The sequence below is a fragment of the Lipophrys pholis genome (genome assembly GCF_963383615.2).
Source record: "Lipophrys pholis genome assembly, chromosome: 21".
Classification (NCBI taxonomy): Eukaryota; Metazoa; Chordata; class Actinopteri; order Blenniiformes; family Blenniidae; genus Lipophrys; species Lipophrys pholis.
In genome coordinates, this window is record NC_137649.1 from 18,647,299 (window position 1) to 18,663,272 (window position 15,974).

Genomic DNA, 15,974 nt, shown 5'->3' on the forward strand with positions numbered 1-15,974 from the left:
GGTTTTAAAGATTAAAAATGAGCCTACCGTCGATGATGTCATCCTTCACTTTGTGCAATTCACGAAACACCTCGTCCAAGATTTCCTGCAGAAGTGTGAGTAGATCATTGGCGTGTTCACAAAATTCATGTTCATGACAAACACATGTTCAAGGATAAATTAAACAATTTAATTGTACCTGTTTCATCCTATCGAGGTCTAAAGAGTCTGTGTCGCTGCTGCTCCCCGCAGGCCGCCCCCTGCAGAATCGAAAATCATTCCGGGTTACGCTGACTGCGGTCGTTGTTTTTTCATAAACACATCCTGTAAGCCGTGCTGCTTCCAGGAAGCTCTCACCTTGAAACCATCGACCTGTCTGCAGAGTTAGCTCGATCCCAGGGCTTCTTTGCACCATCTGGACAACAAATAATAACAGCCAGATGAGAGACTCACACAGACACTGGAGCTTGGGTGGAATTATATGAAAACAAGCAAACCAAGTAGATTCCGTATGTTCCTGCAGAAACTCCACTTGAATTGATTAAAAAAAAAAAAAAAAAGAACTTTCTTCCTGGGAACAATATGATAATAAATACTGCCTACTACCTTTAATGACCCACCTGGTTGCACAACATCAGAAACCTTGATACACTGTTGATCTGATCAACAAGTTTCTAAAGAACCAGTTCTGTGCAGTTCTATATATATATATATCACATCACATTTGTCACTTGGTTTATTGTCTCAGGAGTCTTTTCTTGGCATTACAATGAACTTACATTACATTTTTCACACTGGAAAATAGAATAATGATGTTTTTTTCCTCACCTGTTGCATTCTGTCCACTCCGAGTGCTGGGTGATGGAGAATTTGGGTCATCCTAGAGAAACACAGAGGAACCCATAAGTACGACTAACACTGCTGCCATCATCATCATCATCATCATCATCATTAAACTTCCCAACCTGATAAAACTGTGATCTTATCGAAATTCCCCTGAATTCAATCACTGAGCAAATAATAGCAAATGGTTAATTATCGCCATGATGTAATCACCATCCACATTGTCATGATCCCCAGCTTAATCATTTCCCTAATTATCCCTCCCAGATTGAGCAGCAGCTTCACACCATCTTTGTTCTCCGTTCACTCACGTTTTGGCTGTCCTCAGGCTTTTCTGAAGCCGCTTTCCTTCTGAGGAAAAGAAGAAACCTCAAATAAGATAAAGAGACGTCAATCAAATCCGTAAACAGTCTTTATTCGCACTAATAACTAGCAATTTAGGAATCAAACGCAGATTAAATACTTCAGCGACCAATGGCGCTTTTTTTCCCCCACTGCAGGATATTGATGTTATTTATGTTTGTGTTCTCGACTCATCGCTGTGACCTTCGTGCCAACAGAGCGTTCATCTCCTCCATCAGTCCGCCACTTCCCCCACTTGTTCGGTTGGCATCATTTTTGGCGGCTGAAGAGCTGTCCTCAGGCTGAGATGGACGGAGAGGAGAGGAGAGGAGAGGAGAGGAGAGGAGAGGAGAGGAGAGGAGACGAACACAAAGGCAAGAATTACTCGTTGCTCCCTGGTGTCGAGTAATCATCCTCCCCGTTACTCGGGAGATTCATCGACACTCTAAACATGCGGCGCCGTCTTACTCTTTGGACACGACGCAGTTTGGCTCCGGCGATCATAGCGGCGAGACCCGTGGGGGCGGGGTGCTCGTCCCCGTGGCTGCCTCCGCCTAGCGGCAGCGGAGGGGGGAGAGGAGGTTGAGGTGCCGATGGCGGCGGCGGGCCCGGCGGAGGTGGAGGGGGAGGAGGGCCGCCCATGTTCATGGGTGGAGGTACTACTGGTGGTGCCACGGAGAGCACGGCAGGGTGGCCTTGGAAAGGAGAACCTGCAGGGAAAGAGATCAGATTATACACAAACTGTACTCACAGAAAAACTTATGGTATTTCCGGTGAGCAGGTACCTGAGTTGGAGGACCGTCGCTCCCGCTCCATATGAGCCTGCATCTGCTGCTGCTGCTCTATCATTTGCCTTCATGGACAAAGAACATTCCAAAGAAAACTTGTTTTACGTGACCTTCGGATTAGTATCACATTAGTGTAGTTCTAAGATGGGTTTATATTATACATTCAGATCGAAATGTCGTACACATACCGCAAGTGCAGAGGTAGGAAACGAGTAACGTACAGACCAGATATCATTTGAATACAATAACATGCACATTTTAAATGAGAAATGTTTAACTTTTCAAATCCTTTCCCCACAGTTCTGGTACATTTTCTCCTTTTTAAACTGCACTTTCTTTTTATTCTTGTGGTTTCATGTCTTTCTCAAAACCACTTTCTCCTTCATCTCTGTCCATCCTGCAACCCCCCCCCAACATGTCTCTCTTTGACGTAGCGTATGTGTGTCGCGGCCCAGGAGGGAAAGACAGGAGACAGTTCGCAGGCAGGAAGTGGAATTTTCCAGCTGTGCGTTGGACAGAATAAGTGCTGAGGCAGCAGCAGACTCCCTGATGGGACAACAGCGTACGCAGCAGGACCGAGAGCCGCTGAGCAATACTGCCTCGCAACCACCGAGGAGAGAGAGAGCGCCGTTCAAAATAATCGCATCCGTGGACAAGCGCAACGCACATAAGCGCTCAGAGTCTCCGCCTCACAATTGTGGCCGTAATCCTTTGTGCCAGAGGAAGAATCGTGTCAATGCAGGACCAGATAGAGCTATATTTCCCATCATATTTGTTTTCTTAAGCCGTGGCATTTGGATGAACCAACAGGCCGAGTTGTGGCTGGGAGAGATTAACAACAGACATGTTGGAGGAAACGCAAACAGAGGTAGAAAGCCCCAAATACTACGAGTAATCATTTTAGATTCTTCAAATGAATGAAGAAAACACCGTCTATTGGACAGTCTGCCATGTAAAGTCGTCCTGTGAGGCAGACAGAAGGTATTAAGGGAATAGAGGGGATGACAGAGAATAGAAGTCACCGCGGGAAGCCGCCTGTTTATCTCGGCTGCAGGAGTTCATAGCCTGTCTGCGTGACAGGTTGTCAGACACATGGGACGACATTTACTGAACTAATCCTGACCACAGCTCCTCCTGTTCGGATGGAGTTCACTTGCAGTTCATGCATTGGTTTTGGAGATAATTTAGTTTTCAGACATGCGGTTAAATACGTGAAGGGAAACAATTCAGATGCTGTGAAGGGTGAGATTCTCTAAATAAAGCCAAGAATTTTGATTTGATCGATTTCATGCCTTGGAGGGTCATTATTGTTATTTTCTCACTTTTTGCACAATTGTTGTGTGAACACTGCCTCCACAATTATCATTTCACTGGTACGGCTCATTCTAAAGATGGTGAAGTATTGTTTTTCCAAATAAATTGTAGATCAAAGCCGCTGCAGGAGATTCAGTATTTTGGGAGTTCCTGTGAAGCCGAATGTCCACTGAACTAAAAATACATTCATAAACAGACTTTTTACACACGGACAGGTCAGGATCATTCTTTTAAAGTATTTTCTTCACAGCAGGAAACGTGTTTTTAACTGAACACTGAAAATATTAAATACCAGCCACATAAAGTTTTAAGCATGATTATTCACATTCAGAAGGCTTAATATTTCCCTCAGGGGATAATGCAAAAGACCCGAAGGGACAATAAACACGCAACCTGCAGATATCTATAATCTATTTTAAAAAGAACAACCATTTTTCCCCCCACCCTCCGTGCACTGCAAGAAAAAGATTATGTTTCATAGTTTAACTTGTTTGTACTCCAGAGATGAATGGTACCTTGCTCTCTGAGCTTCTATCTCATCTGATGTGGGTCCATTCTGGACGTGGCGCTGGAGAGCTGGACCTAAATATGCAAATGAAAGGCAGAGAGAGAGAGAAAAAAAAAGACAAAGAGAGAGAGATAAAGTAAAACCGGGCTTAATAATCTATTACCAGCACCATAATGGTAATTGAGATTAGTCCCAGTCGAGACAATTAACCAGCAAATGACAAGGAATTAAACAGTTGATCATTATGTCCTTGCTTTTTTTTTTTTTTTTTTGCAAGGAGTAATGTGCAGTGAAGAGCATATTAATCCCATTCTCTTCACAAATGAGCAGAAAATAATGCTTCCACTTGTGCGGGTGAAGCTGAGAAGGGTGTGATTCACAGATCCAATAAAGACTTTTATTGATGAGTGAAGTGCAGCCACTTTATTCATCTGGCACACACACAAAAGTCAAAATAAACACCGTCACACACAAGTGGACGTCAATATCAGAACATGAATATTACTCCTTTATCCAACCCTGAGTGAAATGAAAGCTGCGGTTGATGTCTTTTCTTGAAACTCTGCCGTTTCTAATTTTATAGCAATTCCTACTTATCAAATCATGAGAGCTTATAATGTGAGTTTATACATAAAAGGTACTCAATACAACAACGGATGTTGACAAATAAACAAAACAAGCACATAAGGAAATGTAATCATCATACCTTGGAGCCCGACTTCATTGTGACACCTCTTTTGCATGTTTTATAGATAAGATATGACGTTATATATGATTGAAAGAGCAAATATAATTTATTTCCCAATGTAATAAGTACAGCCAATAATGTAATAACAAATAAATAGGGCTGCACTTCTTGTAATAGAACTTTTATTTTTTGGAGGTGAATAGTGGTCATATTCAGCCATTGAGGATACGAACTCTGAAACACTATCATGGTTGATTTGTTAAATAATTAAAAAAATCACTACAATATTGGTGGTTTCATGGTTATTTACACCCACACAGAAAGCCCCAACGCCTGGAATCAAACCTCTGGCTGTGAGGTGAGAGTGCAAACCACTACTCCACCGCGCAGCTGGACCTGCAGCCATTTCACCGAAAACCAACAATCCCAGCCGAGGAGGGGGCTCCTTCTTATCACACGAGCTACAAGGCAATGGAGATGTAATCCCTTTAACTCTATCAGGGAGATGTGCAGATTGACAGTCAGATAAGGATTGTAATTAATTCACAACACGATAAGACGAGAGGAGGAAGACGTCGGCTCACGGCACTCAATCACCCTCAGTCACCAGTAACCAATGAAACCTTTCTCCTGACTGAACTCCTCCGGAGTCATAGTAATCTTTATTCTTCCAACAACTTCAGGGGGGAAGCGAAGCATTTAACCTTCTCAGCACAGGATCGCTTCACGTCAGCTGAATGCTAAACACTAATGTAGAACTGTTGAAAGAAAAAAGGGGCGGAAATGATCCCTTATTTAAAGTGGCTGTTACGGAGTCTTTCTAATGAACGGTTTCCCTTACATAACAGGTTCACGGCTCGTCTCCGGGCCGGACGTTTCCGGGGTCAACGCTCACTGCCGATACTCACATCTATAATGGAGGCAGGCCGACGGTGCTAATGGCCGACACCGATCGAGTAACAGAAAACCAAAAATACCAACAGGATGACAAAAGGCTGGACTCGGTCCTACTATCAGGTACCTTGTCCAATACACACACACACACACACACACACACACACACACACACACACACACACACACACACACACACACACACACACACACACGCACGGACATAATATTTGACCTACATACTCACCATAATAATGCAGTGCTGTAAGTTCTGCACAAACGTTTAATACACACTGGTATGGCGACTTGGTTCCAATGGGTTCACTGACTAAAATATTGTTTTTGAAGTTTTCATAAAAAAAATAAAAAAAAGCCTGAAATCGGAGGCTTTTAATCCAACTTTGACCTTTTAAGCCTCATTTAATAATTTAAGAGTTTGTAAACAAGAGTGTGTTTCGTAATGAATCTATTCATCACCATTTTTTGCGAAAGATTTTAAAAAAGTAAGAGTTTGAGAAAACAAAGAAAACATGACTAACACACAGAGTGAAGTATTTTTCCACACTCATCACACACTTTCAATGCACTTCAGTTGATCCAGAAAAAGATGAATTGTTTCCGGCTGTAAGTATTTTCTTCTTACTGCTGTTGGACTATATAATGGTGATATTTCATTCGTATTTTGATTTATTTACACAATTCTGCAACGAAACATACATGTTACAGTTTATTGGGATGTTTAACATTATTTAACAGTCATGTAGATATTTTATAAATACTGGTCTTATCATGTTTTGCATTGGATTAGTTTCTTACGTGTCACTAGTTTTATTTATTTTTTATTTGTGGAACAGCATAATTTCCCACGAGAAATCAATAAATTATGAATACAGCTTATTCTAGAGTTCCTCAATTTACTGGACAGCAATTTTATGAATTTGTGGTTTACTTCAATATTAGTTTTCTGTCAACATTTCACTCTTCTCATTGACTGAAACACAGGTATTCAGTCTTTAATAACACTTGATACTTTGCTTAAGTTTATTTTCCATTGAACTGTTATGAGTTTTAAAAATATTATTATTATTATCATCACTCATTTACAAAAAAAGTCGGCTCCTTCTTTTTCAAAATCCATTAATAGTTTTTTTTTTGGGGGGGGGAGTCTTACATTATAAAAAAAAGAATTTGTTTGAACATTGGTAAGAACATTGGTGATAAAATTCCTAAATGAAAGTAATATTTGCGTTGTGGAAAATTCGTAAGCAAGATAGGAAGTCTTTCTCTAATTAATTAAAACCTTCATTGTAGTATAAATTTAGATTTCTCTACTTGCATTTTTCTTCTGTCAACACATGAACTGTTTGGGAATCAACTAACAAGTTATTAGATAAGAAAAAAAAAGCACAGAACCCTCCATTTAAAGTAGTTTTTCGGTCATGTAATCTCAAATGCACAATATAGGACACAATATACACACTCACAGACGCACACGGGCACACACAGGGTTACACTACCTACACGACATACTGAAGAAGAGAAACCGGCTGTAACAGACACAGAGGCACTGACAGATCCACTCCCTCCTGACCATCTCTTGACTTTGACGACTCTTCCTCCTCCTCTCCTTCCATCTCTGCCCTCACCTGCCTCCTCTCCCTCCTCCTCCTCCCCTCCACCCGGCCGCGGTATCGTCTGTCATCTTCCTGTAACCCATACCGGCACGAGTGGCAGCAGCGCAGCGAGCATCTCCGCTTAATGTTTCGAAAAGGTCGGCTGCGCACCAATATCAAAAAGATCCACACGGATCCGTGGATTACATTTGATCAGGAGCGCTCAAAGATGTGTCGTATCAAAATGTCCCATGTTGTGCAGCTGAAACATATCCGTCATATAGAGAATATATTTATGTGGTATTTATAACGTTATAATACATTTGACAAAACCAACGCCTTATAATATTTAGTCAAATTGTTTTTATTTAGTTTTTATTGATATTCCTGACAAAGAAAAAAAACTATTGTGGCAGACCGCAGCCTCTACAACCAGAATATTGCAGGTTTGATTCCCGGGCCAGGGGGTCTCTGTCTGTGTGGAGTTTTCCATGTGTGTCGGCTTTTCTCCGTCTGCTTCACAATCCTCCCTCAGCCCAAAAACATTCCCATAAAAGCTAATAGTGTTCTCTAACTTTAACATAATGTATCTGGTGTTTGCGCCGGTGTGACGTCCAGCGATTAACCTGCCTTCATGGCGTAGAAGATGGATTGATGAATATACTGTCATTCAGCACAGCAACGCCAAAACTGAGATGAGCTGTTCTGTTTTATTGCTCCTTGCAAGCAGCCTGTCAGTGGTACTGTGTAATAACTGGAGATAAAAAGTATATTGGATTTGGCAAAATGGGAGCATAAAGTGTCGTGATAGTCGAAACAGGTGGTAATGAATGCATCAAGGTCAATTTCAAGATTCGTGGGTGACCGAATAAATAAGATCAAGATTGATTTATCAAAAAAAAAAAAAAAAGGGAAAACAACCAAAGACCATGAGTCATATTTTGCAATAGAACTCAGTATATAAACTTTTTCCTTGATTAGTCAACAAATAACTCTAATTGATGATTTTGTTAAGTGTTTTTAGGTTTCTGGAAGACTAAATACAATACTTAAAACAGATGTGAACAGAAACAAAGATCCTGGTCATAGGTATTAAAAATGATGATAAAAGATCATAAAACCTGAAATTTAATCATCTAGTTACATATTTTATCAGACAATAAAATAATATGAGCATCAAATCAGCATCTAACTTGAAACTAGACATAAATTAACATATTTAAAAACTTTTTTTGTCTTTTTTTAACATGTCAAACATCTTCATGACAGTTTGCAATTAGGGATGATAATAATGGGCAGGCCTTTAGTGAAGTTATATACCTCACTTCCTCTTGTATATAACACAAACAACAGCATTTCCCCTGAAGCTTCTAGTATTAAATCAACACGCAGGACAAAAGGTCAAGTTCTGACCTCCTTACCACTAGATGGTGCCGACACACCTGCTCAGACGACAAGGAAACACACACACACCTTTCTGATTTAAGCTCCACAAAGAGAGATTGTGCCTTATGTAATCAACTGGAGGGGACAAATAAGGTGGAATCAAGGATATGATGTCGAGGAATAAAAATAGACACCAGCACGCCACAATAGAGGAAACAGACTCCATTGATCTGGTGCTCACTCACACACCAGCAGGATCTGCGTTAAAGCTGCCGTTTGTCTGCATTTTGTTGCAGCGTGTGCAGACCGTCCCTCCGTGCAGCTGGTGTGTGTGTGTGTGTGTGTGTGTGTGTGTGTGTGTGTGTGTGTGTGTGTGTGTGTGTGTGTCCCTCTCTGGTGTATTGGTGCACTTGCGCTCGGCTGCTGTCACTCGAGCCTCTTTGTTCTCCGTGCCGTGTTATTAGAGAGATGAAAAGATCTGCTCTCTAGCACGGGACCCAGGGGAGAACTTCTCAATGACTCATTCTAATTAAGAGGCTGGAGGGGGACTGCAGGGGGAGACACACTGCTGCTGCTGGAGTAATGACTGCCACATTTCAATACCTGCTCTGTCTTTCATTCTCTCACTTCCTGGTTCATGACCATCTTCTATCAGTCTGCCTCTTTAAGCCACACACTGTTAAAGGCCTGTATAATATCTTCAAATAGCCCATTTCCACTGCAGACAGTTTGGACTCCAAGCCGGGAAAACATGGGCAGAACTAATAATGTGAACGATGGCTCCGTTCCAGATGGGTCCCGACAGCGAGCACAAAGTAACGTGGCTGCTATTAGTGTTCATTTCAGTGCCAGTTCCTTATAGTTCAAAGTGTTTTGTCTCCAACAAAGTAATAAAAAGAAAAAAAGAAAAAAAACCCTGAGAGGCTTTTAGATGCTGCTGTCTCCACTGCACCTCTATCAACATCAACTGCACTTTGACGTCCCGCTATCAGACTTGGCGGTGCTTCGCTGTACGTCTCCATCTGCAGTCACTAATCATTTTGCTAAAGATGCTGTGTCATGACTAAAGCAGCCCGTAGTGGAGAGGAGCTGTCAAACTGAAGCTGATCTACTGGAGGGTTCAGGACTCAGGACTGTGAATCATGTCAGACGGAGGAAAGTGAGAGGAAGATTAACAAACCGGAGACAGATTCACATTCTATACCAAGCCTGCAGTCAAATGTACCTGTTCTGTTGAAGCTTGAACAAAAAATACATCTATGTTTAATGTCAATTATAGAAATCTTTCTTGAAAGTTTTTAAAGCACAGGTATCAATAAAGCTACTAGAACTGGCTCATAAAAATATAGAGTTCATGGTCTAACATGTGAGGTTCTAATATCAAACACACCAAGTCTAACCCCCGAACATGAATAGTTTTCAGAAACAAACAAGGTAAAATATATCTGCCTGCTGCACAGTGTGACAGGTGGAAATGGAAGAGAAAGGTTAGTGCTGCTCTGCGCTGTAAAATCAATGCGGCGATGTATTATGAATACCGAAAGAAACTGCCTGACCTGGGTGCTGAAATACGTTTGGGAACTTAATTGATCCACGTGTACATAATGCTGAAGAAACAAGACACTAAATGCTGCTAACACAAAGGCCTTTCATTAATGCAGGTGTGTCAAAACCATTTAAACTCTGCAGCCACATACACCATACGCCGGAACAGTAATATAACATGATGATACAGCCGAGAGAATATTCAGTTTGAGTGTAAAGAATACAAGCAAGAGGTAATTGATTTATAACACTTTAACTGCTGCCTCACTGATCATCTATTGTCATCATGCCCGTGAAATTTCTCTGGTTATTATTTGGATTTCTATGTATGGAAAATGTGCAGCCAGTGAGTGATTCTACCTCTTTTTCAATAAAAAGGAAAAGCATTTCCTTTAGTTTACAGAGAATTACTTTGTTTCAGCACACCAACACATATTAATAACAATAAATATTAAACATTTTCAATAACTGATTCAAGTAGAGACAAGTAAACATATATATTTTAACACACAGAGCCGCACATCTATGAGAATGACACACGCGCTTCGTGGAATCAGTGTGTAGCTGAAAATGCTTTCTTTGATCGCCTCTAGGTGGCGCAGTGGACGAGAATCATAATTTTAATATCTGAAAGTTCTGTGAATTAAAAAAAAATAATCTTTCTTGAACTGAAAAAAAACAAAACAAAACACATGTGACCGCAGTTCAAAGCTTCTACAGTACTGCATAAGGAACTGATCAAGTCACGCTGCTGTGTTATTGATGTGCAATGGTGTGAACCTGTGGCTATAATCATTAACTCCTGTACAGAGTGGAACAGCACACGTCCTGATTAGCATCTCTGCAGGAATACAGAAAGTTGCCCCTGGAAGGAGTCTCCTATTTCACTGTTATGGGACAGGAGTTCTCACCTGCTCCAAATGTGACCTTCTTGAGGACGAGGACGAGGACGAGCATTGGAGCTGCCGACTCAGCATTTTCTCAACCTGCCTGCATCCGCACACATTCGGTTTAGTTTTGAATTAACTCTGCGAGTGCCAGGAGTCTATGTGACACCTAAAGACGCAGAAAAGCTTCGTGGAGGAAATAATCAGCCTCTAACAATCGGAAATTTAGCGCTCATTGCTCTACAGCAATGTTTTCGTTTGTGAATGAGGGAACGAAAGAAGACAGATATTTTTGAAGTTGCCGGGATTTATTTTCCTAATTGAAAGACAACTAAAGATCCAGTTTTGTCAATATTATACTGTCTAATTAAAAAAAGTTTATTCCATCCTCCTTTAACTTGACAAATAAGTTGTAATAAAGAGATTTCATCTGCAGTTTGGATTATTAACTTGATCTTTATAAGTAATTCATGAATGTGGTGACGTCTTGAAGTTCGTCTTCACGTCACAAGACTTGAACTACATCCCACACCCTACAACTTTCTCACCACACACACACATTGTTTCACACCAAGTAGTAATTACTGGATGAATGTTCCTTCTATGCACTTCTGCCTCCATCACCTTCACAATCGGTCCCAAAGAATAAGTGATTCTTTATTTCTTTTCATCATGTCGCTTCTCAAAAATTGAAAGGAAGACCAAACTTTCAGGGAAAAGGCATCTCCATAAAGCCCCCCCCCCCTCACAGATTTTTCTTGCAGCTGTTACTCTGAATGTGTGTGAGACGCACCTCCATCCTGAGCGCTGAGCACGTTGAGGGCGAAGAGCATGGCGTTGGAGAAGGTGGTGGCCTCCTCTTTGCTGGCAAAGTTGAGTCCATAGACCTGTCTGGCGTCCCTCCACTGGTGGAAGGTCGGGGTGGCTTGGTTGTACTTGAGGCCCTTCACTATCGAATAGTTAATAACCACCTGTGAAACACGAGGAGGAGGAGAAATGCTTCAGAGATACACAGTGAACAGACTCTTTTTTTTCTTCTTCTTCCTTGTCTGAATGATGATGCAGATCAACAGATGGCAGCATGGAGGTATAAATACAGCGCGCCTGCCATTCCCATCACACTGGCAGGAGAGAAATACTTAGAACTCTGAGGAATTATTCCATATTTGGAATATACAGTCTGGGTATTTTGCTATATCTGCAACTTACATGCATTGTTTTTTTAACTTAACCCTTCATTGTGGCCATATAAAGCTTCCTCATTTTCTTAGAATGGAAAAGAATTTTCTTCTTCACACACCAACAATGACGATCGCAGAAGAAAATATATCCCGACACAAATAAAACAAGAAGACAAACTGGGGTCAAGTTTGCACAACATTTGTTGGAAATAAACACGTCTCACAGTAGGACAGGAGTTCTGATGAGTTGTCAATAAGATTTTATAACTTCTTTAAGAAATCCAGTAAGGATAATACCCTGTTCACACACTCTTTTGAGCTATAATCATAAAACATGTGATTTTGGTGGTAATTGCACATAATGGAGCTGATTTTTCTTTTTAATTTTCTTTTAGTGCTTGTTTCAGGAGCAGTGGTGACTTAAAGGTTCAAATCCCACTGCTGACAGGTTATCACTGGAGCTCACTGTGCAAAGCCTCGATTCACCGCGCAGAGAAGTCATTCCCCGACGGCAGTAAATGAAAAATGAACCTCAGGAATATATTTCAAACAGCCTCTTGAGTTGATATTCTCCACATACTTTAGTGAGTGCCCGATAAAGTTGAAGCTTCAACATAATTTGCCAATCACACGCGGGTCAATTTACACTCAATTAAGAAGTCATAGATTTGTGTTTTGAAATGACGACTAATGAAGTGAAGCTCCAACATTAAACCAAACGGCAAATCCACCAATGACTGGAAAAGTAAAATCTGCTTCCAAATATGTTTAGCAGCCACATTTAATTTCTTTTATTGGTCCTCGGAAGGCATTCAATTCATATCTAAAGCAAGAAAGATGTACCACAGGTCCCCACAACAGAGAAAACCAACCAAGAGTTCTTAATTCCGGACTGCGCAGGCTGTTTTCTAGTTTAAGCTTAATGGCTGCTGTAATCTCCGACTCCTGTTTGAATGTGTGTCTTCTGTCTCATTACGACACGCATAAACACACATGTCAAAGAGACGTGTGCTCATGAGCTGCTGCCTTTTGGAGGAACTGACCGACTCCCCCTGAAGATGAGCCCTGCTGAAGCCCTTTAACGATCCGGCTGTTGATTTTAAACACACGCACAGATTCAAGTTTCTCCCGTGAACTATTTTGGTTGAAAACTAAATCAAAAGGAGTCCCAAATCGTGTCCGTTACCTGCTGGTCCTGCAGCTTGACGCCCACCACTCTGAAGGTGTTGTTGGCAGTGTTGTGGTAGATGTTGATACGGCTGAATCCCTGCTGGCCGGGTTTGATGGGCACCCACTTCTTACTGGTGTCATCGTAGACCATGACGGAGGCTCGCGCCTGGCAGATACTCTGCTCGCTGGGAGGGAAGAGACAGAGAGGAGAACGAGGGAGTCATCTACTGGGAAGACAGAGCAGAATACATCGGCTCGTTGTGGTCCGAAACACTTAATCCGAGGTCCACTCTTGCAAACTCTCATGGAATCCTTTGGATTTTGAAAGGTTCATATTCCACAAATTACGATTTCAGTAAGTTATTTTTTTCTCCACCAGCCCGTCTCTTTTATATCTTTTCACGATTGTGACCAAATGCAAAATAATCAGATAAAAATAACATTTCTAATAGTATAAATGTGAAGATGATACTTCTATAGAAATAATAAAACCCACAAATATGAATCCAGATTATGTTAACACTACAATAAAACAGTTTTAAAATTGGTGGTGTATAATAAATGTAAATATATAAATGTCCACAGATTTTGTTTTTATAACGTAGATCATGTTTACCAAATAGGCCCCAAAAAAAACAAAACCCCCAGTAAACCAGTCATCCACTATTCACATTTAGAACTTAATCTTAACATCGAAAGACATTAAACAGAATAAAACAGATGTGTCAATGGAATTTACAGAATTACAACAAACTGTTCTAGTTAACACACTAACAAGCAGCTCATTAAGATTATTAGGTAGTTAGGTGAAGTGAAACCATTGCACATGATTTATTTGTTTATGTTCAATAGTCATAGATATAAATCGCATTGTTTTGCATCCCCGTGGTTTACAGCTGCAAACCACAATGTTTCGTATTAAACTAAAGTTAAAGTCTCTGAGATGATTTCGACCAAAACCAGTCCAAAACAAAAAAAGCCTGCGGTACATAAGAGACAGAAAACCAGTTATTTAAATATCAGCTGTGAGTTAATCAAGAGAAACAACACGAGGGTGAAAAGGCTCAAAGCACAGCACGAGACAACAAATTCCTGCGTCAAAACTGTTTAACTGTTTTCTCCAACTGTCTTTGCGAGGTCAAACTCTCCCTTAACAGTACAGCAGTGCGGTGTGTATTTGACAGACATTTGTAAGTGAGATAATTACAGCGGACGTGACAACAACTCGGTCTTTTAATCCTGTGTTACACTAACAGTCTAATCCAAATGTAATCAAGCGCTTGTCCAGCATCTGTTGATGTTCTTAATGATTGTGAAGTCTGTGTGTGTGTGTGCGCGTGTGTGTGTGTGTGTGTGTGTGTGTGTGTGTGTGTGTGTGTGTGTGTGTGTGTGTGTGTGTGTGTGTGTGTGTGAAGAAAACAGGACTAAAACCTCAGTGGACTGTGATAAACACATTCAGATGGGAGAGCAGACAGCCCCAACACTGGAGGACAACACACACACACACACACACACACACACACACACACACACACACACACACACACACACACACACACACACACACACACACACACACACACACACACACACACACACACACACACACACACACACAGAGAGTAAACAGCTCTCACAATCGTTATCTTCATGACCTTTTCATGTGCTCCACGGGACAAAAGGCAAGTGTGGACTACGTGCAGACGGGGGGGGACAGAGAGCACCGAGGTGCCAGCATTTGAGAAAGAATAAAAAAAAACACAGGGGAGGAACACAGAAACAATTTGGACTTGCAAATGAGATTAACAAGAAGAGTCCCATCTGTGCCTTTGCCTCCTTGCCAAGCTAAAATTAGTGGATCAGCCCCGAAGGCGGAGGGAAAGAGCTGCGTCAGAAAAGAGGAGAGAAAAAGTCGAGATTCTTGGCTTTTAGAGGACGTGCATGTGAACGCAGCATATGGTTCAAAGAGATAGGGGTCTGTCATACATAATGAAAGGGACGTTTTTGGTTGAATGTGAAAGTAACCGTTTGACCTTTTGAGTTATTTGCCTTTATTTGCCAGGAGAAGAGAAATTCTGATATTTATCTCATCATGTCTGTGCATGCAGTGGAGCCCAGAGGTGATTAGCGTAGCTTAGCATGAAGACTTCAAGGAGGAGAAAGAAAAGACAGCGATACACAGTGATTTGAAAAGAGTCAAAGTGCTTTAATGAATGAACTGTGTGAAATCAAGACAATGAAGACAATGCTAACGGAATTATGAACATTTATCAGGGGTTTATTGACTTTCGTGTGCAAAATGGCCACACAAGTTGAACTTTTAAAGCAAACGGCACAGTTTGCATTTGTGGTTTCACGTTTTGCACTATTATTTTTGTATTTAGTTCAGTTAAACTCACTTTATCTCATTTGTTTTTTCAGCACTTTTCTCCATAAACTGGAGTGATGAAATCCTGCGAGAAAATCAAATAAGCTCAAAAAGTAAAGTATGTATAGACCTTGAGGACATGTCTCCTGAAATTACTAAACAGCACAGTGATATAGTGGCAAAAAACACTGAATATATCCAATTAAAATTCAAGCTTGGGAGCCTTTCTGTGCAGAATTTGCATGTTTTTCAGGGTATTCCAGTTTCCTTCCACAAAAATATGATTTTGAAATTATTTGGTGACCTAAAATTGTGATGAACCTGCAACCTGTCCAGGATATAACCTGCCGGTTCCACCTAATGTTTTAGAGAGCATAGCGAGTGTACTTTTGGTGTAACACATGTACTATCCGCATTGACATTAATAGACAGGAAAACAACCCACATGAGGAGATATGGTTCACCCTG

The 15,974-nt window shown here is 41.0% G+C and overlaps 1 protein-coding gene across 3 annotated transcripts in view; it reads right to left on the reverse strand.

Annotated features, from left to right (window-relative positions):
* evlb (Enah/Vasp-like b) overlaps nucleotides 1–15,974 on the reverse strand; it is a 48,183-nt gene that overhangs the window by 2,204 nt on the left and 30,005 nt on the right. For 2 of the 3 annotated variants that reach the window (XM_080490914.1, XM_080490913.1), the window contains exons 2-12: nucleotides 13,155–13,323; nucleotides 11,581–11,758; nucleotides 3,782–3,848; nucleotides 1,950–2,017; nucleotides 1,633–1,874; nucleotides 1,369–1,466; nucleotides 1,134–1,170; nucleotides 808–859; nucleotides 337–394; nucleotides 179–239; nucleotides 28–85 (exon numbers count right to left, since the gene is read on the reverse strand). In XM_080490914.1, coding sequence (XP_080347040.1) covers nucleotides 28–85; nucleotides 179–239; nucleotides 337–394; nucleotides 808–859; nucleotides 1,134–1,170; nucleotides 1,369–1,466; nucleotides 1,633–1,874; nucleotides 1,950–2,017; nucleotides 3,782–3,848; nucleotides 11,581–11,758; nucleotides 13,155–13,323 — 1,088 coding nt within the window. Of the gene's footprint in view, nucleotides 1–27; nucleotides 86–178; nucleotides 240–336; nucleotides 395–807; nucleotides 860–1,133; nucleotides 1,174–1,368; nucleotides 1,467–1,632; nucleotides 1,875–1,949; nucleotides 2,018–3,781; nucleotides 3,849–11,580; nucleotides 11,759–13,154; nucleotides 13,324–15,974 lie in introns of all 3 variants that reach the window. The other variant, XM_080490912.1, reaches the window with a different exon arrangement.